This window comes from Psammomys obesus, unplaced genomic scaffold (assembly GCF_907164565.1).
Source record: "Psammomys obesus unplaced genomic scaffold, mPsaObe1.curated_primary_1811, whole genome shotgun sequence".
NCBI lineage: Eukaryota > Metazoa > Chordata > Mammalia > Rodentia > Muridae > Psammomys > Psammomys obesus.
This window is the reverse complement of record NW_026590809.1, coordinates 6,406,575-6,431,424: the sequence shown is the minus strand read 5'-3', so window position 1 is coordinate 6,431,424 and position 24,850 is coordinate 6,406,575. Positions and strand designations below refer to the sequence as shown.

General features: G+C 37.6%; 1 protein-coding gene across 1 annotated transcript in view; it reads left to right on the top strand.

Moving 5' to 3' along the window:
• The window catches only part of Iqcm (IQ motif containing M), a 324,157-nt gene that overhangs the window by 218,458 nt on the left and 80,849 nt on the right, over window positions 1-24,850 (top strand). Inside the window, exon 11 of the mRNA XM_055609054.1 lies at window positions 21,113-21,274. Coding sequence (XP_055465029.1) covers window positions 21,113-21,274 — 162 coding nt within the window. The remainder of the gene's footprint in view (window positions 1-21,112; window positions 21,275-24,850) is intronic.

Here is a 24,850-nt window from a genome sequence, read left to right as displayed (position 1 = left end):
GACAGTGAAATAAGGAACTAATAGGGTGAAGCAAGTTACTGAGTCTAATCCAAGTCTTGATAAAACGTGGTCTTCTATAATGGATTTTGTTTCAGAAATGATACACAGTGTCACATATATCTTAAGGTTGGATATGTATCAGTTATTTGTCTTTTTAAAAAAGATTTTATGTTGTTATTAATTAGAAACTTACTGTGCTAGAGTCTTCCATTTTTTTTTCAGATTATTTTCAACTCTGCAAAGAACTCTAAGCTAATATATTATTCTTTTCTTTGACATTTTCTAATACAGGCTGATGTTGAACAAAGGTTCATAAACATAATGGATATTTTTTATTCTTGTTTTTAGAAATATTACTCTTCCCTTCCAACTACTCCCAGATGCCACACCATACCCTCTGAACTCCCTGTCCCCTTTTAATCCTATAATCCACTCAGTTTAACAATGCATCATCACTTACATCAAAATTAAATTTTGCCATATAGTCTAAAAATCCAAAAGAAGTGAAATCTGGGTCTTAGAGATATTAGACAACTTTGTGTTCAAGGCAATTCAATTCAAATTATACACACATCAATCTTACCCAATATGACATGTGCTTTAACATAGATAAGCTTTGAGGAAAATATGCTACATGACAGAAGTCAGTTACAGAAGACAAACACTGTAATCACACTTAGCTCAGTGCAGAGCAGAGACAATACTGAAGATGGAATGTGCAATTTTAGTTACAGGAGTTACTCCAAGACTGAAGAATCACTGCTTAATGAGCATTTGGTTTCAGTTTTACAGAATGAAAAGAATTCCAGACATGGGTAGTGATGGTGGTTGAACAGCAATATGGACACACATAACACTAAAATGGTGGAAATCATAGGGTGTATATCATATATTTTAAAATAAAAATTGGAAGGATGAATGTAAAAAGAATTGTCTTGAGGTTATTCTTCACAATTCTCTTTTCATTTGACCCAACCATCAATATACACTGCGTTCCCACTAAGTGGCAAACATGGAAAGAGAGCATGGTACGTCTGCCCTAAGGAGGCTGATGGGAAAAGAACATCAATTTACTTTCTTTTCATCTTGTGTGTGCCTTACCCCATTGAATGGAGAGACACATCCGTTATCTTCTATTCACATTGAATGAGAGATCATAACAACTTTTCAGAACAGGAGTGTAATGCTTCTTTAGGTAGTTGGAATCTTTCTGTTTCACTACAGTCAAAGCCACTCTATAAAACATATGGAAACATTTTGACGGCTTTAGGCCGGGGTTCACACTCCCGCGGCACTAATCTAGTTGTGCTTAAAGTAGAATAACAACAGAAACCCTCTTTGTGCTTTATTGTTATGAGGGAAATTATCTCTTTACTAGATTGGATGGCTGCCTAGGACACCTAAAAAACAAACTATTTAGTCTATGGTGAAGCATAAATTTCACAGATTATAAAGATTCTATAGGTTGGATTTGCCTTTTTGTAACCTATAGATAAAATAATGAATGTCTCTATAATTTGCTACTAAACTATTACTCTTACTTATCTTTCAAAATATTGAAGAGACCCAACTAATTTGTCTCTGTAGGAATGTTGGATAAAAACTGAGTTCATTCTATATTCCTTTCTAAGAACTTTCTCAACTTTTCAAAAAAAAATATCTTTAAATGCAGTAGCAATATGAAGGACATTGTGATAAATGAGATATCACCAGCACCAATGCCTAGAAAACCATTTAGCTCATCCAAAGGGAAGGGTGTTGCAGGGAGTGATACAGAGACTGAGCAGCTTGTAGATGCCTGGCCCTGAGGGGGTTCAGACATGCTGCTCGTTGGGACAAATACCGTGGCAACTGATTTTAGAGCTGGAAGGAGGCAGGGGCTACTCACTGACCCTTTGACAGTTGCACTCAAACAGTGGTTCCATTTTCATCAGGAAACATGAGGTAATGGCATGTATCTGCCACTTTTCTGGGGCACACTCAGCAAATTGGCTCTGGAGAGCTTCCTAAACTGGGATCCCAGCCTGTGAAGGTTGCAGTCTCTGAACAAAGACTGTGGTATATGTGGTGGTGGCTGAGGGGCCTCCCGGCATCTTCGTAATTATCCCTTTTTCTTCAGTGATCTCTTCCTGATTCTGAGCTGATCTCAGCTGTGGGAGAATAGAGGGGAAGAGGCTATTTTTTCCTTTTTTCTATGGGACTTTCCAGGCTCTTGCAGAACACAGGATTTCTGCTCATTCTTTGCTATTTTGGGGTTTTCTTTGCTAAATATATATGAATTTTTGACAGCTATATTCATGAGTGATAATTTTCTATGGTTGTATTTTAATGCCTTTGTCTTATTTTTATAATGCAAAACTCCCAGGCATACAGTAAATTATATTTTTTTCTAAGGAAATATCTGTAATTATTGAATGGAATCACATTATTTCTCTCTAAACATTAGATGGACTTCATCATTGAATTCATGTGATTCTGGAATTTTTTTGTGGATCCATATTTACTTACAAATTAAACTTTAAAATCTAAAAATGCTGTAATGACATCCACTTCTCATTCTCATTGTTTTTGTCTCCTTTTTAAATATCAAACAAAGACAAACAAACAAACAAAACAACATTAACAAAAAAAAAACCCAGGACTTGTCCATATAGTCTTGGTTGTCCTGGAACTTGCTGTGTAGACCAGACTGGATTCAACCTCAAAGAGATCTGCTAACCTCTGTCTCAAGTGCTGGGATCTAAGGTGTGTGTCACCACTGGGCAAGCAGCTTTTTCTCTCTTTCTCTTTTTAAATGGTATTTTTCTCATCTGTATATATTAGGCTTTCTTTCCTTTTCTACAGTTATAAGATAAAAAGAAGGCTCCTTGAGTTGAAAAGTATTTCTATTCTGTCATTATATATTTAAAATAACATGTATTAAAATATTATGTTTTAATTTTCATCCAAAGACAAAGTACTTTGTAATTTCTCTTTTGACCCTGCAGTTGCTTAGAAATGATTATACACTTTTCAAAGATGTGAGGTTTTTCCAGGAATGTGGTTTGATTATTTACTTTATTTATATCATGCTTATACAATTTATTGTTCAGGAAAATAATACTTGGCATCTTAACATATTTTAAGTAAAATATATCATTGACTGTGAGCTACGATCCCAGCTTTTTATTGCTTATTTTGTCTCAGTTTTCTTTTATTTGGATTTTTTTTATCTTACTGTTTTTTTGCTTGTTTAATTTCTGTTTTGTGTGTTTTTTGTTTTCCTTAAAATTTTTTAAAATTAAAATATTATATCATTTTCTTTTTCATTTGTACCCCTTCCATGTCCTTTTCCAATATTCTTTAGTTTGTGATATTGAACTAGTACTATGTGAATAAATATAGTGAATGATTTTGCCTTCCCAGATGTCTAAGCTCTTTGCTTTTGTTTGTTTTGTCTTTGTTTTTGTTTGTTTTAAAGGAAATGGGAAAAACAGAACATAAAATTTGGGTAGAGAGATGGGGAAGATCATGAAGAATTGAGGAGGAATTAGGCATGGGGAAAATCCTAATTAAAATATGTTGTATGACTTTTTCAATAAAAATGCTATTATTTATACAAATTTCTATTTTTACTTAGAATGTTAAGAATTAATGTTTGAATGAGCCAGCCTGTGAATGGAACATATAACTCCATGAATTCAGTTATTCATGTTGGCTTGCACAAAGGATTCATTTTATTTTGTTCATTGCAGAATAAGTCTCCTTTTAAGGAAGAGTGTGTGGCTGTGTGTGTGTGTGTGTGTGTGTGTGTGTGTGTGTGTATGAAAGTCTTTTTTCCTTTTTAAAAAATACTAAAATTAGAACATAGTTACATGATTTTCCTTCCTCCCTTCCTCCTTTCTTATTTTTAGTTTGTAATATTGCTCTAGTGCTCGTGGAAAAGGTATAGTGAACAGGTTGTTTTTCAGAGAATCGGAGGGTCACACAACAGCACAGATGATCAGGAAGCTGAGTATCTGAGATGGGGATCAGGGGTTGAAAGGTTAAAATATTTCCTTTTGATTTCCATCTGCAATGTAAATAAAACACGGTGATGCAGCCTGAAACATAAAACTTCTTTTTGATATCATGGTGGAAGAGTGCAGACTTTTTGGCAAATTGTCAGAGAAGCAGCCATTATTAAGCTTATGGTAAACAAATAAACTAAATAATAATAAGGATACAAATCTAATAAACTCAGTAAAGTTTTCTTTTAAGCACGGAAAAACCCTAAGCACAGGATGTATTTATCAGAAATGTTAAGCTCATACTAATAAAATCAGAAAATGCAAATGGTAATTTAATAATACTCTTATTTTATGGGCATTTTTTTAGTCATAGAGGTAGTTTGTTAAGTTGACTTCAGTTTCAAGTTATACATTATTTGCCTGGTCTATCAAATCTGTGTGAGTTAAGTTAAAATGCTTGATACCTTGTATTAGGAACAACTTGTCTAAATTTCAGAGATAGAGTATGGTGGTTAACCTCAATTGTCAACATGCTGAGTCCACCTGGGAGGGATTGTCTTGATTAGATTGATTGAGCTCAGAAGACCCTCCACTGTAATGAAAAGAAGAAAGTGAACTGAGCATTAGCACTCAGCACTCTCTGCTTCCCAGCTGTGGGTGCAGTGTGTCCAGCCACTTGAAGAACTTTTTTCTTTTTTATATTTTATTAATTAAAATTTATTCACTTTGTATCTCAGCTATAGTGCCCTCCCTCATCCCCTCCCAATCCCACCCTCCCTCCCTCTTCTCCTCCCATTCCCTCCCCCAGTCCACTGATAGGGAGGTCCTCCTCCTCTTCCTTCTGACCCTAGTCTATCAGGTCTCCCAGGACTAGCTGCATTGTTTTCCTCTGTGGCCTTCTAAGGTTGCTCACCCTCAGGGGGAGGTGATCAGAGAGCCAGCCACTGAGTTCATGTCAGAGACAGCCCCTGTTCCCCTTACTAGGACACCCACTAGGACACTGAGCTGCCATGGGCTACATCTGTGCAGGGATTCTAGGTTATCTCCATGCTTGGAGTATGAGTCTCAGAAAAGATCCCTAAGCCCAGATTTTTTGGTTTTGTTGCTCTTCCTGTGGAGCTCCTGTCCCCTCCATGTCTTTTATCTCCCCCTTCTTTCATAAGATTCCCTGCACTCTGCCCAAAGTTTGGCTACGAGTCTCAGCCTCTGCTTTGATACCCTGCTGGGTAGAGTCTTTCAGAGGCCCTCTGTGGTAGGCTCCTGTCCTGTCCCTGTTTTCTCCCGATGTCTACCCCGTTTTCTTTCTGAATGAGGATTGATCATCTTACTCAGGGTCCTCCTCTTGCTTAGCTTAGATGTACAGATTTCGGTATGTTTATGTCTAATATCCACTGATAAGTGAGTATACACCATGTGTGTCTTTCTTCTTCTGGGATACCTCACTCAGGATGATCTTTTCGAGTTCCCACCATTTGCCTGCAAATTTTATTATTTTCCTTGTTTTTAATTGCTGAATAATATTCCATTGTGTAAATGTACCACAACTTCTTTATCCATTCCTCAGTTGAGTGACATCTGGGTTGTTTCCAGATTCTGGCTATTATAAATAAAGCTGATATGCACATGGTTGAGCAAACGTCCTTGTTGTATACTTGAGAATGTTTTGAATATATAGCTAGGAGTGGGATAGCTGGATCTTGAGGAAGCATTATTCCTAATTGTCTGAGAAAACACCAGATTGATTTCCAAAGTGGTTGAACAAGTTTACATTCCCATCAGCAATGGAGGCAGGTTCTCCTTTCTCCTCATCCTCTCCAGCATGTGTTGTCACTTGAGTTTTTGATCTTAGCCATTCTGATGGGTGTGAGGAGAAATCTCAGCGTTGTTTTAATTTCCATTTCTTTGATGACTAAGGATGTTGAACATTTCTTTAAGTGTTTCTCTGCCATTCGATATTCCTCTGTTGAGAATTCTCTATTTAGTTCTGTACACATTTTTTTTTAAATTGGATTACTTGATTTGTTGCTTTTTAATTTCTTGAGTTCTTTACATACTCTGGATGTTAATCTTCTGTGAGATGTAGAGTTGCTGAAGATCCTTTCCCAATCTGTAAGCTGTCATTTTGTTCTGATGACGGTGTCCTTTGCTTTACAGAAGCTTTTCAGTTTCATGAGGTCCCATTTATTGATTGTTGGCCTTAGAGACTGTGCTGTTGGTGTTCTTTTTAGGAAGTTCTTTACAGAACTTGAATGAACAATTCTCAATTTCATATAAAAAAATAAAAAACCCAGGATAGCTAAAACAATCCTATACAACAACAGATCATGTAGAGGTATCTCCATCCCTCATCTCAAGCTGTTCTACATAGCAATAGTAATAAAAACTGCATCGTACTGGCATAGAAACAGAATGGTGGATCAATGGAATCTAATAGAAGACAGAAATAAACCCACACACTTACGGATACATGATTTTTGACAAAGATGCCAAAACTACAATGGAAAAATGACGGAATCTTCAACGAATGGTGCTGGTCTAACTGGATGTCTACATATTGAATAATGCAAATATATCTATAATACCCTGCACAAGACTAAAGTTCAAGTGGATCAAAGACTTCAACATAAAACCAGACACACTAAATCTCTTAGAAGAAAAAGTGGGGAAGAGTCTTGAACTCATTGGCACAGGAGACAACTTCCTGAACAGAACACTTGAAGATCTTGACACCTTATTTCCCTGCATCATGGACTGTGTCTTTGTAACTCCAAAACTGTGAACCAAACTAATTTTTCTTGAAATTGCTTTTGTCATTTTTTAAATGATAGAAGTGGATAAGGCAAATAAGACACAGATATTAATGCACACAGCTTGATACATTGAGTACTCTTTCATGAGTCTTATAGAAGGCACCTTTGTTCTCAGCAAATTTATATTTAGTTGCTGTTAATTTTATGAAGGGAGGTCCTTGCTATGTAGTCCAGGCTAGCCTTGAATCTGTATTGACCTTCTTATTTCAGCCTCTCACGTGCTGAGATTGTACTCATGAATACATCCAGACAGCATCCTCTTTGAACTGAGACATCACAAGCCCACCTGCTGCTGCTTCTGCTCAGAAGCAGGTGTTGTCTGTCTGCACAACATCCAAGTCATGGTTAAGTGTTAAAGAAAGCAATGTAGGAGCAAGTCACAGTTTTCTAAATATAATTTCAGCTGTTATAGCCTAAAAGCGCCTCCCCTAGACTCAGGAGTTGGAGCAGTTAGTCCCTAGCTGATGCTTGTTTTCAGAGGTTGCAACCTGTAAAACTTCTTGCTTAACTCACAGATACAGGCTACTGCAGCTACCTCTAAAGGGAGTTTACAGCTCCCTTTCCAGTCTAGAACTTTTTTATTTTAAAGATTTATTTATTTATTTTATGTACGTAGGTGTTTTGCCTGTATGTATGTCTATGTGAGGGTGTCAGATCACCTTGAACTAGAGTTACAGACAGTTGTGAGCTCCCGTGTGAGTGCTTGGAATTGAACCCAGGTCCTCTGGAAGAGCAGTCAGTGTTCCTAACTTCTGAGCCATCTCTCCAGCCCCCAGTCTGCAACTCTTAGTCCACTTAGAGATGTGAAGACCTGGTATCATGCCACTGTGCTCTGCCTCCTAGGTATCTATACAGCCTTTCCTATTCTTGTGCCTTCCCACTTTTGCCAGTTGGGACTGTGCTCTCAGATACAGTGGGTCAGTAAGTTTTCCTCTTTAAGTTGTTTCTGTCAGACACTGTGTCACCGTGATGCAAATGCGATGCTTATGAAAGGTATTTCTAACTTACATATAAAGCAGTTGTTGAGGGGGAAGGCAGCCATTTCATAATGTTTATTTGGGGGGCCAGGGATGGACACAGGACCTCAGACCCACCTAGCACATGCTTCTCTAAAAGCTATGCCCACAGCCCTTATATTTGTTTGAATTTAGTCAAAACCATTCATCTTTAAATTTTTTTTTTTACTTTGTGAAGTAAAAATGCATTTCTTCTCAATGCATTTCTTGAACAACACTATGTGAACTTTCCCCCTATTTCCTCAAGATAATACAATATGTTGAGCTCATATTTGTTATCATTTTAACTAATATCTCCTGTCAATTTGCCATGGATCACTAAAAACAATCTGTTTTTTATTTCTGCCAATTCGTTTTATCATAGTGCCTGATAATCTGTTTTTCCTTTAGTTTCCACATAGCATTTTAGAAAATCTTTAAAGCCTCATTAAAAAGAAGAGATAACAGGTCTCTAATTTTCCTTATCCTTTAAGCTTGTTATCCTCTGGAAGAAATTAAATACAGCAGTGTCCCACATACACATTTGTAAATTATTTAAGCCTATCTTTACTCATGCAATTAATCTTGCTCTTTTGGAAGAAACCCAGTGGGAAACTCTTGAGTTACCTTAATATTTCTAAGAAAAAATATGCAGAAAGAAAATTATGAAATTCTAACGTTTACAACAAATATGCAAGTACATTATGAAAAATATTACTTTTTCCCCAGTCTCCAATTTCTCCCAATCTCAGATAACCTGGATGGCAAATGTTAACTTAGACTTAGAAACTGAAAGTGATGGGTTTATTTCCTATTATAGAAAAGGTATACTTTTTACATAGTTATAGAAATAGATTCACAGGAACATTTTCAGAACCTTTTCTTTTCTGTCCAACTAGTTTTCATTTATCTGGACAAGGAAGGAGGATAATATGGGTATGGAGTCTTTACCAGTTGCACTGTTGACCAAGTGTCTCCATTATTGGAGGGAGGAACATGTCTGGCCAAACTATGGCCCATTGAGAATTTAATATTATCAGGAATTATCATGTGTTGGATGCTTTTGTTAAAGTCGAAGTCTGGCATTATTGGAAAAGCCCCTGGCTCAGCACAAAATGATGAATTCCATTCCTCAGCTGGGTTCCATTCTATCCACCTGATCCTGTAAGGAGTTTTCACATGGCCTCAGAGACTTTACAGGCTGAATCCTTTCCTGATCAAAAAAACAAAACCAGAAACAAAACCTGGGGATTCCGGGAAATACCCTCCTCATGCTAGTCAGATGTCCTGATAGCTTAGCTTTCGGCCAGTGACTTTTTCTCATACTCTAACTGTCCCTAGAGTTCTTCCTCCACTCCACCCCTACCCCCACTGCCATAGGATAATCAAATACTGTGTCCCCTTCTTACTATAGGACTGTGCTGCTGCATGTAAATGAAGTATCCCTGGCACCCCTAGCCCCAGTGAATTGAACACATTCACCCTGAAATCCCTCCTACTGCCCAAAGTTTATAAATCCCTGTTTTACATGAGATACCACCATCTATTTCACCAAACATCATCTGTGACTCATCATTTATTCTGAGGAAGGAGGGACTCCCCTCCTCCCTGAAGGATTCACTGATGGAACCCAGGCTTGTCTTCTGGCCAGACAGCCCTAGCTGCCTCAGTTGCCACTGAAGCCCGTTTGACTGGTTTGAGCTACTCACTGCCATGAAACAACTGCCAGACCTGATTCTGACTGTGAACTGACCAGGCAGGGGCATCAGCCAGCACCCTCTGCTGAGCACAACAGAAGATCATTGCTGCTGTCCTTCTTGTGCCCCTCTACCGGCCACAGTGCTCATCTGCGAAGGCAAGCTGCAGGCTGTTCTCGAAGCAGCCATTCTGTCCACCTGAACCAAACTGGGCTCCTGACACTGCCTCTAGGTTTTGGAGCATCACGTCTCTGTGACTGGCTGTTCTCAAAACAGCCACCAACTCACCCTAGCCACGCTGGGCCCTCATTGCTGCCTGGCTAGGGTTTCCGAGTCTGAGTTTCAGCTGAACTGGAGATCTGGCTTGGATCTCTGTTCTGTGCAAGCCCAGACACCGTTATTACTGGGAGAGGTGGAACCTTTGACCCTGTGATTCACCCTTGTCTGCCTGGAAGCCAACGGCACTTGGACCTTCCTTCAGAAGTGTGCCCTTCTGGCCAGGTGGCATCCTGGCCTCTTGTGAAACACGGAAGGACAGTCATGCATCTTCTGGTGTTTAAGTTGTATTTTTAGAAGATTAAATATTTAAATTTTTCTAGTTTAAAAAATTCTTTACTTTCTATTTTTTATGTATGCTTTCCTTTATTTTTCTTCTCAAGAATTCCCCAACTGATAAAATGGCTTATGAGTTTATGAACATTTTCAAGTATTCTAAACATGCACATCTTCTATAAACTTTGCAGCTGTTAGACTTTGTGGTTCAGTGATTAACAATTTCCATTTTCATGTTATATAATTCTTCAGATTTTTATTTAGATTCAACTTCATTTGCTATATTTTGGCAAAATATATTTTGATGTGTTGTGCTGCATTGCTAGAGGAGATTGTGAGCAATAGATTTATTTCTAAATGGATTTTTTTGTTTTTTATTGTCATATACGTACAATTTTTTTGTTTACCGTATTTTTTCAAAATTTTATAGTTTTTATCTTTAATAACATGTTAGTCAAGAGAATCTAAAGCTGGCTTTTCTTATCCATTAGAATGATGATTTGGGTGCTGTCTGTTTTACTCAGTGACACAGAATCAGTACGGTAGTGCATGCATTTGTAATCCTGCACTTTCACGGTGAGAGAGTCCCCAAAGCTGGAGCTGGACTGCAGCTGTGAACAATAAGAAACAATGTCTTAAATCATGACCATTATCCAGATGCTCTCTGACTTCCACAACGTGTGTCACCCAGACCTGTATTCAACCCCCAAAACAGGCACACACAAACACACAAGGTTTTTAAACAAATCTTTAACTTGGTTGATTAGAGTCATCCCAAGATATTTCATATTATTTGAGACTATTGTGAAAGGTGTTATTTCCCTTATTTCTTTCTCAGTCCATCTGCCATTTATATCTTGGAGGGCTACTGATTCTCAGGAGTTAATTTTGTGGCTTGCTACTTTCCTGAAAGTGTTTATCAGCTGTCAGAGATTCCCAGTGGAATTTTTGGATCCCTTATATATAGTGTCGTATCATTTACAGATAAAGATACTTTGACGTCTTCTTTTCTAATTGTTATCCTGTTGATCTCCTTTAATTGTCTTATTGCTATAGCTAAGACTTCAAATACTATATTGAATAAGTAGGCAGAGAGCATACAACCTTTTCTTATTTGTTCCTGATTTTAGTGGAGTTTTTCGTCTCTTTTAGATCTTCCAATGTAATAGAGTACAGACTTTTAAAATATCTCCTTATGATTCTCTGCATATCTTCAGTGTCTGTTATCACAGCTCCTTTTTCAGATCTAATTGTTTTATCTATATTCTCTATCTGCGTTTTAATTAATTTGGGTAAGTGTCAATCTTACTGATTTTCTCAAGGAACCAACTCTTTGTTTCATTGAGTCGTTGTATCTTTTTTGTTTGTTTGCTTATGTATTATTAATTTCAGCTGTGCATTTGATTATGTCTTATCATCTGCTCCTGTTGGTTGATTTCTTCATCTTGTTCTAGAGCTTTCAAATGTGATGTTACAAGTATGAGATCTTTTCACTTTTGTCATGTAGGTACTTAGTGCTATGAACTTGTGTCTTAGAATTGCTGTCATGTGTTTCAAAAGTTTGGACATGTTGTGTATGTGTTGTCAGTCAATTCTAGAAATACTTTAATTTGTTTCTTAGTTTATATCTTGAGCCATTTTTCATTCAGTAGTGAGTTTCTTAGTTTACACATGTTTGTAAGCTTTCTGCTGTTTCTGTTGTTAATCTGTGGTACTCAGAAAGGAGGCAGGGTGTTCTTTCAATTTTCTTTTATCTGTTGAGATGCTTTATGTCTGGGTATATGTGCAATTTTGAAGTAAGTTCCATGAGGCCCAGGAAATGCTTGCCTGGTTGGGAGCTGGTATAGCAGGATGAGTAGGGAGAAAAGTTTGAGAGAAAGATTTGCAGGTTAAGCTGGAGGTCTGGACAGAAAGGAGTGGGAGAGCACACAGGAGGGCTGCCACACAGTTGGGGATAAGGCTCAGGACTGGATTTAAAAGAGAAAAGGAAGAGTTGAAGACTGGTAAACTACCTGCTTCCCTGGCTGGAGGTTCTGCAGGTTCCCAGGCAATGGGGTTAGGGGCTGGATAAAGAGATGGGTGGGAGAAGGAACGTTGATCTGGAAGACTTATGTGGTCCACTGGAAATGGGACATGGCAAAAGGGAGACTATAGCAAGTGGTCTGTGGGTGAAACTGGATGTAGAGAAGAAGAGGGAGAGATGAAGATCTGCAGACAGCTTAGCTGCTTCCCTGACCAGTTTTTTTTTTAAGTCATTTTGATTTCCTAAGGAAATCCTTTAGTTACTGTTCTTTATCCTTAAACTCATGATCTTTTTGATATGTGAACTTGACTAGACCATTTTCTTCAGTTAGCCAGACAAATACATGTGTTGCTTCAAAGGATTTTCTGGATATTATTGAAGCCCATGGATGACTTTAAGCAAAGAGGATTGTCAAGGGAATGCAGGTTCATGATTATAATACTCAGTATCAAAACAAACGAACCAATAAACCCAAAGGCAAGTAAGCAAACAAAACCCACCCTAGTTGAAAGGCTTTAAAAGAATTCTGGAACTGCTCTAGAAAAAATTACCCCTATGCTTGTAACTTCAACCTCGATGCTAGAGTTCTGTTATTTCCTAATGGTGTTTTCCATGGAATCAAAGATTCCCCAGCCAACCAATACAACTGTGGGCATTACCAATGATTTCAGTAATATAGCTTTTTCTATCTATCTATCTATCTATCTATCTATCTATCTATCTATCTATCTATCTACCTGTCTGTCTATCTGTCTATCTACCCATCTATCCTTTTGATACTGCCTGTATTGGTGGAACAGTGGTGATATAGATAATATAAAAATGTTTACTTTGTCAAGTGGGTAGAGGTGAGAAGCCCAAGGAGACTGATGGACAAAAAGGCTTAGTTACCTCAGAAGATTAGTGGAATTCTGGATGTTATTGACTCTGATAATAAAAAATCAGAGAAAGTGAGGGGTACAGATAACCAGTATTAAAGAAATCCAAATCATAGAGAGACTGTTAGGAAAAGCAGGGAAGTTAAAGACAGTGAGGGCATGGGATTAAGTGGGGACAGACTACTGAAGCTAGCACAGGGTTTTCACTGTGTCAAAGTAAGGGGAAGATTAATTATTGGAACACTCAGCTGAGGAGACCCCTAAGCAACGAGTTTGCCTTTGAGACAGTCTATGAATTCAAGCAGGCTTAGCACTTACTATGTAGCCCAGGCTGGACTCAACTTTGAAACCTTTTTACCCCAGCCTCCTAAATGCTGGGATTCTAAGCAAATTTGTAAGTGCAGCTTGCTTTCTTTTTCTTAGAATAAAAACAAGAACCACATTTGAGAAAGCTGTAACTATGAAGCAGGACAAATGACTTGTGAAATGTTTAGTCTATCTGGACAGTGACAAATCACAAAGATTCACTCTTTGGAAAGAATGCTCCAGAAGAAAAACTAAAAGGATAACCTTTTCCAAATAACCTGGGAATTTCTTTTTAAATTGACAAATACTGTCAAAATGGCTTAGTGAAGAGAATAAATATGTGATTAATAGGTCTCTTTTCTCATCTGAGCAGAAGCAGGATAAGGACAAGGACTAACTCTAATGTAGGGATTCCCATGGTGTACATTGAAAAAATACATGAGAATTTCATACAAAAATCCAGCCAGTCCGGACCCAGATGCTCACAGATCCTATAAAATAAACAACAGCTATTGGATACATGGAGTGTCCAGAAAGAAGCAGACTTGTATCTTTCAGTACAAGGAGCTGGGAGGCTTAGAAGATAAAACTGAAAACCATAGGGATAATTTCCAGCCTGACCCTTGAAATGTCTTGAACGCGGGATTCCCTCATTCTTCCATTTTCTTCCCTTTTGAATCAGAATACTCATCCTTCTGTCTTTGTCATGCCTCTGTATTTTAGGGAGTATTTAATCTCGAGTTGTGTAGGTTCTGAGGTAACAAGAGCCGGTGCCTCGAGATGGATTATACTAGGACTTTTTTCACAGTGCATTTAAATGCCAGTTTCATCTAGGCCTGAATTATTGTTTCTACAATTTATTCTTCAGGATTATTGGATGAGCTATAAATTTTCATAAAGATTATATGACATTTTGACAGACATTTTTAGGTTTGTGACAGAGAAAAATGCTTCCATTTACACTGTCTTTAAGTAAGACATTACCTACCATTACCTACTAATGAGTCAGAGCCACAAAATGGGACAATTTGGGGTATGTGTTGTACTGTTGCCATGTTGTTGCTTGAATTTTTTAAGTCAGGGTCTTCTTATATAAAGCAAGTTGATCTTGAATTTACTGTGTAGCTCAGATCCCGTCCTTGAACTCAGAATGGTCCTCTTGCCTAAGACCCATGAGGGCTTGTAGACATGCTCTTCCTGGACACTTTGTGAGTCTTCTGCTGGTTAATTGGAATAGACTTCAGTTTTAGAAGCAATTTGCTATTACCTTTTCTATAATCATTAAGAAGACTTGAGTTACAGGTATCCAGTAGCATTCAGCTCAGATAAGTCTAGACTATAAAATAGAAACCTGGAGGACGGATCATTTCTGACGATTAGGCTATATTATTGAAAAATTGAGACAATCTATTTTTTATTCAATTGGAGAAAGTTGCTGTGATTTATTTTTATTAGAATCAATAGAAATATTATTTTTTCTTTCTGAACCTAGAATCAAAAGCACATGAAAAGGTGAAACTTCACACATATACCGCACACATATACAGCACAAACTCTCTCACACACACACACACACTGTGCACACTACACATACACTCACACCCTCATGCACACACACTACACAGTTTCGCCAGACACAACATGCAAACACAAGGAGACACCGTCACGCGATATACACTCGCACACTTGCACACACGGAAACACACCCACGAACACATTCATAAATGTTAGTGCACACACAGACATATGCTACGACACTCTTCCAGAGGCACACAATACATAAACCCACACCACACACTACACAGACATACCACACACACACACACACACACACACACACACACACACACACACACCACACACACACACACACACACACCACACACCACACATACAGACACATGCACTTTTTGCCTAACAGGCTGGTGTACTTGTTGAGGATTCCCGTATTGCTGTTTGTTTTGCTTTGCACTAGGTTTTGCTCTGGCTCAAAAATAGCATGGGAAACTAATAATGAAAATATTGAACTATGTGCAACTTTGGATTTTCTTCAAAATATGCCTTTTAAAATTGATGATAGTAGCAATGACTAAAGATTGGTTGAATTTGTCCCTTATCCTTTAGAGTATGTATTCACATGAAAAACAATACAAAGAGTGTTGATTTTGTGATAAGAAAAGCAAGAGAATTGCCTAATTTAAATTTAATTCTTCAATAAGAGTGTTTGCAACTGAATTGGAAGGGTTTCACTTCCAGTGTGGAAAGTAAATTTGTTATATACGCTTCCACATAAAGTAAATTGAATTTCTGTGTTACTCCTGCATGAAGGGCCCAATGAAAGCTGCTTCTGTACTCTAATGTTTTTTTGTTACTGTATTTTTTTCATGATTGAAGGTGTGAGACTAACGTAGGAGGGACAGCAAGTCATGTAATTTTATAGAACAAATAAATTTTTTTAATTCTTTATTGATTACACTTTATTCACTTTGTATCCCCCTTGTGGTTCCCTCCCTCCTCCTGTCCCAATTCCTCCCTTCCTCCACCCTCTGCATGCATGCCCCTCCCCAAGTCCACTGATAGGGGAGGTCTTCTTTTCCTTCCTTCTGATACTAGTCAATTAGGTCTCATCAGGAGTGGCTACATTGTCTTCTTCTGTGGCCTGGTAAAGCTGCTTCCCCCTCAGGGGGAGGTAATTAAAGAGCAGGACAATCAGTTCATGTCAGAGACAGTCCCTGTTCCTGTTACAATGGAACCTACTTGGATCTGAACTGCCATGGGCTACATCTATGCAGGGGTCTTAGGTTATCTCCATGCATAGTCCTTGGTTGGTATAGCAGTCTCAGGAAAGACCCCTGTGCTCAGATTTTTTGGTTCTGTGGCTCTCCTTGTGGAGTTCCTGTCCTCTCCAGATCTTACTGTTTCCCACTTCTTTCCTAAGATTCCCTGCACTCTGCCCAAAGGTTGCCTGACACAGAGGACCTCTGAAAGGCTCTGCCCTGAAGACTATCAATGCAGATGCTGAGACTTATGACAAATAAATTCTTAAGATAGTACTATGCGGTGTATTTCAACTTTTTACTTAATTTCTATCTTAATTGTCATTCTTTATTTTTAAGAAGTGGGCAGTTTTACTTTTATGTAATAAAGAATTGCCAGCATCTATTTTAAATATGAGATCAGAGTCCTTTTTAAATTTTCCATTCAAGGCCATTCTGTTTTACATTTTCTTCCCTTGGTGATCATTAACACCTTACAGCTTGAAAAGTCAAGTTTAAAAACGTTAAATTCCTTTAGGAACAAGGTTGCTTTTCATTCACTTTGCCTAGTCTAAGGCCTATATCGTTTTTCACATGAATGAACTGATGTCATCTTCCTCTTCAAATTTACTAATGAACATTAAAAATATGAGATCAAAATGGCATGGCAAAATGTATGGCATTAACTTACGTCAAATGAGGGTAGGCGAGTGCAGCAGAGTGTTTTGACCTAACAGCAGTGTGGTATGTAGAGGACATGGCTGCGAGTCGAGTCCCGTAGTTCCCAGCACAGCATGGCGCTATGTAAGAATCTTCCAGGACTGACCTTGGCTGCAAGTGTGTATTAGCATCTTAAAGAATATATGATATTACCAAATAGAAGAAAACCTTCATATCTTGCTGCCATTGTGTTTAAGCTGTGATCTTGGGGTCATAATTTGGTATATATGTATTCTAGTGTAAAATTAGACACAGAAAGTGGAAGGCCTATGTTCATTATTGCTTAAATCTTAGTGACGGCTTTTTGTTCACCTAAAATTGAAGCAATTCCCTTTATGAAAAAGGAAATGCTTCTTTATTAAGTGTAATAGAATAATCTTATCAAATTTACTATCTGTTATTATTTTAGAGTAGTATTTGTTGGGTCAAGATCTCTGTGTTTCCAGGCTGGTTCTGAACTGACTCTGGGGCTGAGCCTGACCTACTTCAAGCCTGTGCTAATGCCTCTGCCTCTGCCCAAGTCCTGAGATTACAAACCAGAGCTACCACATCTAGATTTGGATACAGTTTCAAACTGAGTGAATTAAATGAGATAAATGCAGGAGAGCCAAATGCTTATGTGCAATTTAGTCCTTTTCTATTAAGCAGCTGAAATTATTTGGAGTCATTCCTACTTCATTTTTTCTTTATGGTTCCAAGGAGCAGCTGCAGTTCATTCGACCGCCTTCTCTTGGGCATCACAGAGAGCTTTAGGGCTTGTGGTCTAGGCATTCCCTGTGCTGTCGCTCCCCAGACTTCGGCCCCTTCATGTTTGGAAATGCCCGCATCCATTGCATGAGAGCCCTGTTGAACTTCTTGAAGATGTCTGACCCTAGTCTGGCTGAAGTAAGGCAGGCATTCCCTCTTGTTTTCCAGGGGCTTTCTCTCCTGTTGATTGATGAAAAAGAGAACTATGTAATCACTTGGCTAATGTGTATGGCTACATATCTGTACACGTAGGAAAATATTTTAAGTTTTAGATTTGGTTTTGTGAGGAAGGAATTGTTTTGAACGTTATATTTTGAAGAAAAAAAAAGTGTAACTTTCCCTGTGGTTTGCTCACACTAAGAAGATGAAATAAGATTCTAAGTCTTGTTGTCCTGGTACACACTGGTGAGTCAGTGCTGGGGGGCTGGGGACATTAGATCCCTGGGGCGTCTGTCCAACTACCCTGCCTACTGGTTAATCTGTAGGCCAGTAAGAGACACTGTCACACAAAACAAAGTGGACAGCTCCTGATTAACAATGGCCAACGTTGACCTCTTGCACAAATACATACACACACACACACAAACACACACACACGCACTTGAACACCACTTCCTTATACACATGTATACTTTTAAACACACAAAACACATACATGCAACAAGGTAAAAATAATCATAAAATATACAGTGACCTATAAATAGTTTTCATTGTTATTGGAAAAACCACATGAAATCTACAAACAAACTCATTTAGCACTTATCGATATGGTGTGACAAAATGTTATATAATTCAAATCCCATATTTTTAGGAGGTGAATGTCATCACCTGAGGATAAATTGCTTAATATTTTAAAGTCTATCTATTCGAGTTAAGTTTTAATCAGGAGACAGAAACTAACCAGGAATTTGTGTAAGAAAATTTAACATGAGGAATTATTAGCCCTTGACAGGGACTAGAGTAACCGTCCATCTAGTATCATCTAGCAAGGAATAGCAGCCCTGAAGAAATGAGCAGAGTAGACATAGCAAGAGGGCAGCATGTCAAGGAAGCAACAAAAAATGAAGGACACCGCTCTCCTCAGACTGACAGGGCCTGAGAGGTGGCGCAGCTCCAGCGCAGGGATGGTGGACGCTGCTGACATGTCATGCTTTGGGATCTCGTGTGAAGCCACTTCCTAGGGTTTGAGAAGAAACTGTAGTGAGATGCCACACTGTGAATATCCAGGGTAAGTGTGGGTTAGAAGAGGACATCGGTAAGGAAACTGTCCTGCTTGCCTGATGGCTTTGCACTAGGGCACCTGCTGAGTGACATCCTAGACAGAGCTCTGAATTCTTGAGTCTCCTCCATGGACTTCTGAGGCTGGTGCTTAAACTATGCATGTGGAGGCCCTGGCCTTGCATGGAAGACAGTGAACGCTGGTGTTGGAGCTGTGGGGTGGTACCCTGCCACTTGGCTCTGTGCCTACCAACAAATTCACGTTCTCGATGATTATGTGATACTGCCTTCTGCATATTTACCCCCTGAAAAAGGGATTTTTAACAAAATAAAAAAAAAAATAGGAGGAAAGAATCAAAACATCAGAAGCCATTCCATGGAAGTTTTTTTCAACTCTTCTTTTAAAAAATTCTAATTAATGCTCTGCCAGAATAAATATTCACCTCTTTCAAAATTTAAAATACTAATTGAAATCTAATTATATCATTTCTCCCCCTCCTCTTTCCTAACTCTCTCATGTCTGGTTGACCCTTGCCCCCAATTCAAAGCCTCCTCTTCATTAACCATTATTGTCATGTATCCATATGAATGAATTGACATGCAAATGCCTCTTGCTGAGTCTCATCAGTGTCGTCTATTTGATTATGTTTCTAGGTCTGACCACCCAGTACTGTATAACTATGTGGGGTCTCATTGACCCCACACTGCCAAACACTGATTCTCTCTATGTAACATGTATCCTCGTTATCTCCCTCTGTATCTTCATGTAGGGGTGGAGACCTTTGAAATATTTTCCATTGGAATGTCAATGGTTACTAGACTTGCTCAGGTCTTCTTTAAGCAGCCAAGTTGTTGAGAGTTTCTGGGTGTACCTGTGGCAGGTAAAAGGCATGGTCTCACAACATACTCTTTGGTCCTCTGATTCTTACAGTCTTTCTGCCTGCTTCCCTGCCCTTTGCCCTGAGCCTTCGGTACAGGAGCAGTGTTGTAGATTTAGCTATTAGGGCGAGATACTTCACAGTTAGTTGATCTCTACATTTTGATTAGCTGTAGCTTTCAGTAATGGTCGCCTGCTGCCTCTTTGATGAGGGGTGAGATTACACTTTAACTGTGAGTGTACAGGCAAGTATTTAGGATGTAGTTAAGAAGCATATCGGTTTAGAAAATTGGCCATAGTAGATCATTGTCTAGCTGTGTGTCATGGCCTCAGTAGCTGTGTGTAGTTCTACTTTCCCTCTTGATAAGTGGGCCTTGAACCCATTAAATAAATAAATCCTCATTGGGATGAGGATTTTTAGCCTGGTTCTGGGCTTTTTGTTAGATAATCTATGGCTTTGGGGAAAAGTATTTTTATTCCAAGTGATGATATTTTATTTTTAACTACACATACACTCATATTCTTAATTGTATTATATATAATTTAGATAAATATGAAATAAATATTTCCCATGTCTTTTTCAAGCATCTTAAATTTTTCCTTACCTTCCCTCTTCTTTATTATCCTTCCTCACTCCTTCCCAATTAAAGGTCCCTCCTCTTTTAGTTTCTCAGGAGCCACTGAGTTTTAGGACACTGACTTATAACTCAAAATCTGAAATTACAAATGAAAAAGAAAACTCAAGGCCATAAGCAGAGATTGTTTTGCTCTGCAAAGCACATATTATTTTTGATTTCAATTTCTATGTCCTCATGAGTTCTGAGGATTCCTTCATTGTACATATGGTACTTGTATAGGATGGGATATGAACGTGTTCTGTAATTTCAAAGAGCCTATTCATTCATGTGTTTGGAGACAGGACCTTTCTTAGAAATTTGCTTTGAAAATATGATGTAGTACTGTCTTTAAGAACATGGGCAATTCCTTGTCCAGCACAAGTGTTTGAAGAAAAAGAATCTTGGCCTATACACACACATATATGTATGTGTATATATAAGACATGTATATATATATATATATATATATATATATATATATATATATATATATACATATGTTGTTGTTGTTAAAAAAGGTCAGTCTAGGGAAGCTAATTCTTTCTTCTTTGCTACTTTGCAAAACTTTATGCTGATTCAACATTTTGTCAAAGTAATTTGGTTTTATTCTTTAATGGCAATTAAAAATTAAAAATATTCATTTGTGTTATGAAATATATAGTATAATGCTGTTCATTACTCATTTTAATTTCTGTGTGGCTTTGGCAATCATTGCTCTAAAATGATAGCATCTAAACACAATTACTTACTTTGGCAAATCCCTTACTTTGTCAGGACTCTGTGACCATATGATTTTTTAAAACTTATTCTGACAGAGGACAATCCAAATTGTTGAGTAGTTTTTAGTTTTCATTATTTACAATAAATATGGAAGAAATATAAAATATATAAAACTTTAAAAAAACAATATTCTCTCTTTGTTTACAGGTATTCAAGGAAAATATTCTGAGGTAATCAAAAAGTCCCATGCAGTTGAACTGTTATTTACACTGTATCCTCCTGAAGGCGCCAAAGTGAGCAGTGGCACAAGACTCCGGTCTACATGGCTGAGACCTTTGGTGGATGGAGAAGAAGGCTATAAGTACATAGGTAAGGTGCTTGCTCTGCCATCAAATGAGAAGTAGAAAGTGCTACATCATGAGCTATAGCTCCTCCCATCACTTAGCTGTTGTGGACTTACACAGGCACACTGTGCAATGTCCTCTTTATTTTCTAGGTATCGTGTCCACAGTCTGTATTTATTCATTTATTTATCATCTGTTTTGATGTTTTGAGACAGGGTTTCTCTGTGTAGCCCTGGCCATCCTGGACTCACTCTGTAGACCAGGCTGACCTCGATCTCACAGAGATAGATACACCTGTGTCTGCCTCCCTGAATGCCGAGATTACTAGAGTGCTCCCTCACATCCGCTGTGCCTACAGTTTGAAAAGGGGGTGTTTAGTGCTTTTGTGGAACCTCAGTGTCCTAAATTTTCTGTTGATGATGGACTTTTGGGCTGTTTTCACGTGGATTACTCGTGTAAACCCTCTGTGGACATCTCCGTGCAGTGCTGTGCACACACATACACACGCTTTCCTCTTAGCCACGGTGTTCCAGCGGGGATCTTCCTACTGCACATCCCCCAACACCGAGATGTGAAAGTGGCGTTTGCCACAGCCGTGTCACCACTTAATGTGATCACTGTTTCCATCGTCAGCAAGTCCAGCATACATTTATTTAGTAGTATCTCTTTATGGTTCCAATTTGCATTTTCAAAGTAACTAATCATATTTGCTGTCTTTGTATTTGCAATTTTAGTTTTCCTTTGGTGAAGTCTATTCAAGTGTTTTGGCCATTTCCATGTTGTTCAGATTATTGTTAAGCTGTAGAGCTCTGTAGATATCTTTGGACAGAAATCCTACATTACATACATGTTTTGAATTCATGTTTCATCTTCTCTTAAATTTCACCTTTTGAAGAGATTTTTATTTGGTGAAGTCCAATGGACCATTGTATTCTTTTTTGACATATGCTTTTTCTGTCATTTTCAGGAAATACTGGCTGAACTTGTGGTCGCAAAGGTGTTCTATTATAAAAAATTCAGCTTAATGATTTATATTTTAGTTTATAACTGGTTTTGAATAAATTTTCATATGTGGCTCAAAGTATAGATCAATTTTTTTAAATTGCTGAATGGAGTCTTTTAGAGGGCATCTGTGGTAGGCTCCAGTCCTGTTTCCTCCCTTCTACCACTTCCGGTGTCTATCTTGTTTTTCCTTCTGGATGAGAATTGCATTTCATGTCTAAAATTTCTAACACTAGTTAGTGAAAAGACTCTTCTGTGAATTAACTTTGCATATCAGTCCAAGCCAAACAAACAAAGTGTGTAGTTGGCAAACATGTGAATGAAATATGCTTGCTACCATTAGTTACAAAAGAGATGAGCACTAGAAGAACCATAGTCAGGGAATTCTATTATCTGTTGAAAAGGATAACACACTTTTGATATTAGAAACTACCAGTGTGATGTTCGACAAAAATATGGAGTGTATATTGCAGTTGAAAATACAAGATGATCAAATTACCTTGGAAATATTTTCAAACTTTCTTATAATGTTAACTATGCTCAGCCACTAAATTCAGAGATTCTCTCCTAGGTGATTACTGAAGATAAATGAAATAATTTTTCACATGTAAATTAAAAATAAAATGAAATTAAAACTATTTTATGTTTTGACATTATAATTATATCATTTCAATTTTCTTTCCTCCATCCAAACCTTCCCATGTAGCCCCTTGCTCTCTTTCAAATTAATTGTCTTTTATCATTTAATTGTTGTTATATATAAATGTGAAATAATTTTTTATACAAAAGCCTAGAGCATCATTTATAATTTGTAAAATCTGGTAATAACATAAATTGTCTTTAGTTGGTGAATGTGCAAACAACATTACATGTAGATATATAATAATACTCAGAAATAAGTATGGATAAAGTATTGCTAAGCACAATGTCAGATAAAAAGAAGTCAGATTCAGAGACAGTTTGTAGTATGGCTCCGTTGAAGTGACAGTTGGGGAAAGGAGAAAAGAAATGCAACAAAAACCAGGTCTGTGACTTGTAGAGGTGAAAGTTTGTGACTGAATTCCAGTGTAAAGAAGCTGCATAAGGGACTTTTTACAGTCCTGTGCCAGGTCTGCATCTTGATAAGTATGTCTCCTAAGCGTGTGTACAGGTGTCATGAAACTACGATGATCCAAATCCCATGAAACAATACACTAAACCTAAAAAATTTGTGCTATAGACACATTAAAAAATAAACACAGAATATAAAAAGAGTTTTTTTTTTTTCAGTGCTCCACAATTCTGTTAAAGGTGTATTTTATTTTTAATCATTAGAGAATTGTATATAAATCTACAATGGGGTATTAACGCACCTTCCTAAATGGCTAATATTAGAAGGCTAGCCATCCCCAGTCTTACCAGGGATATGCAACCACTGGAAAACCAGTGTTATCCTCATGCAGAATTGAATTGCCATGTAATCTTCATAGAGAGCTTGCCACTCTCTCAAAAAAGTCCAATATACATTGCAGTGTTCAGCACAGACACTGCTTTTACCTTTCTAACGGGAGAGACTCAAACAACCAACTACAGGTGGATTATTAAATATGTTGTGATATATCAATGTAGAATACTTAGAAATGTAGAATACTTAGAAATGTAAATGAAACTAGTGGAGTCCATGAGGAGGGGGATAAATGACATAATTCTGCTGAATGAAAGAAGCCTGATAAAAGGGCTGGATGTTACATAAATCTGATTATACTCAACTCAAGGAAATGTCCCACAGCAATGGAGGGAGACTGATAGATTTGTAGGAATGTAGGTTACCATTAAATGCAAGAGTTAATGGATTAAACAACTAAGGATGAGAGACATGCTTAGTATTTTAATTATGTAATGTTTTCATGAACAACCTGTCAAAATCCATCACATTGTATATTGCAAATACATGCAACTTTTAATATCTACAGCTCAGTAACATTATAAAATGAAATATGAAGATATATTTAAAAATGTAAATATTAAACTTTTATTTTGGTAAAGTTTTTAAAAAGATTTCTATTTTTGTATGTGTTAAGATTTTTATACTAAACTTGGCATGCTCAGTGAGTATTGGTCGGGAGGTTGTGTCTCATTGGAATTTCATCAGGCTGCTGTATAGGAAAGCATATTAATGTGCTCAGTTCACTGATACTCCAGAGGAAGAAGTGGGAAGGAAATTGTTTTCAAAAAGATTAAGAACATTTAATTTGAAGGTTTATGGCTATATAAATTACTCAGTAGTCTCATTGCTATTTATTTTATCTTTGTAATCTTCTACCCAAGATTACTAGAACTTGACCTGTTTTGGGCTAACGATTTGATTTTACTGTTTAGAACAAATTTACTGATATTTTGCAGCAGAAAACGAGAAAGAATCTTGCCAGTGGCTTATGCTCTATGCTGAGGACTCTTTCTACACTGATTTTTTTTTCTTCCACCATTTTGGAGAAATGAGCAGAGCCTTGCATCATTTTGAATTATTTTGGTTATTAAGTTGACCGACAAGAGAATTGAAGCATTTCCCTTAAAAGAGATGAAGCTATTTTAGAAGTGCTTCCTGAGTCTGAGTAGCTCC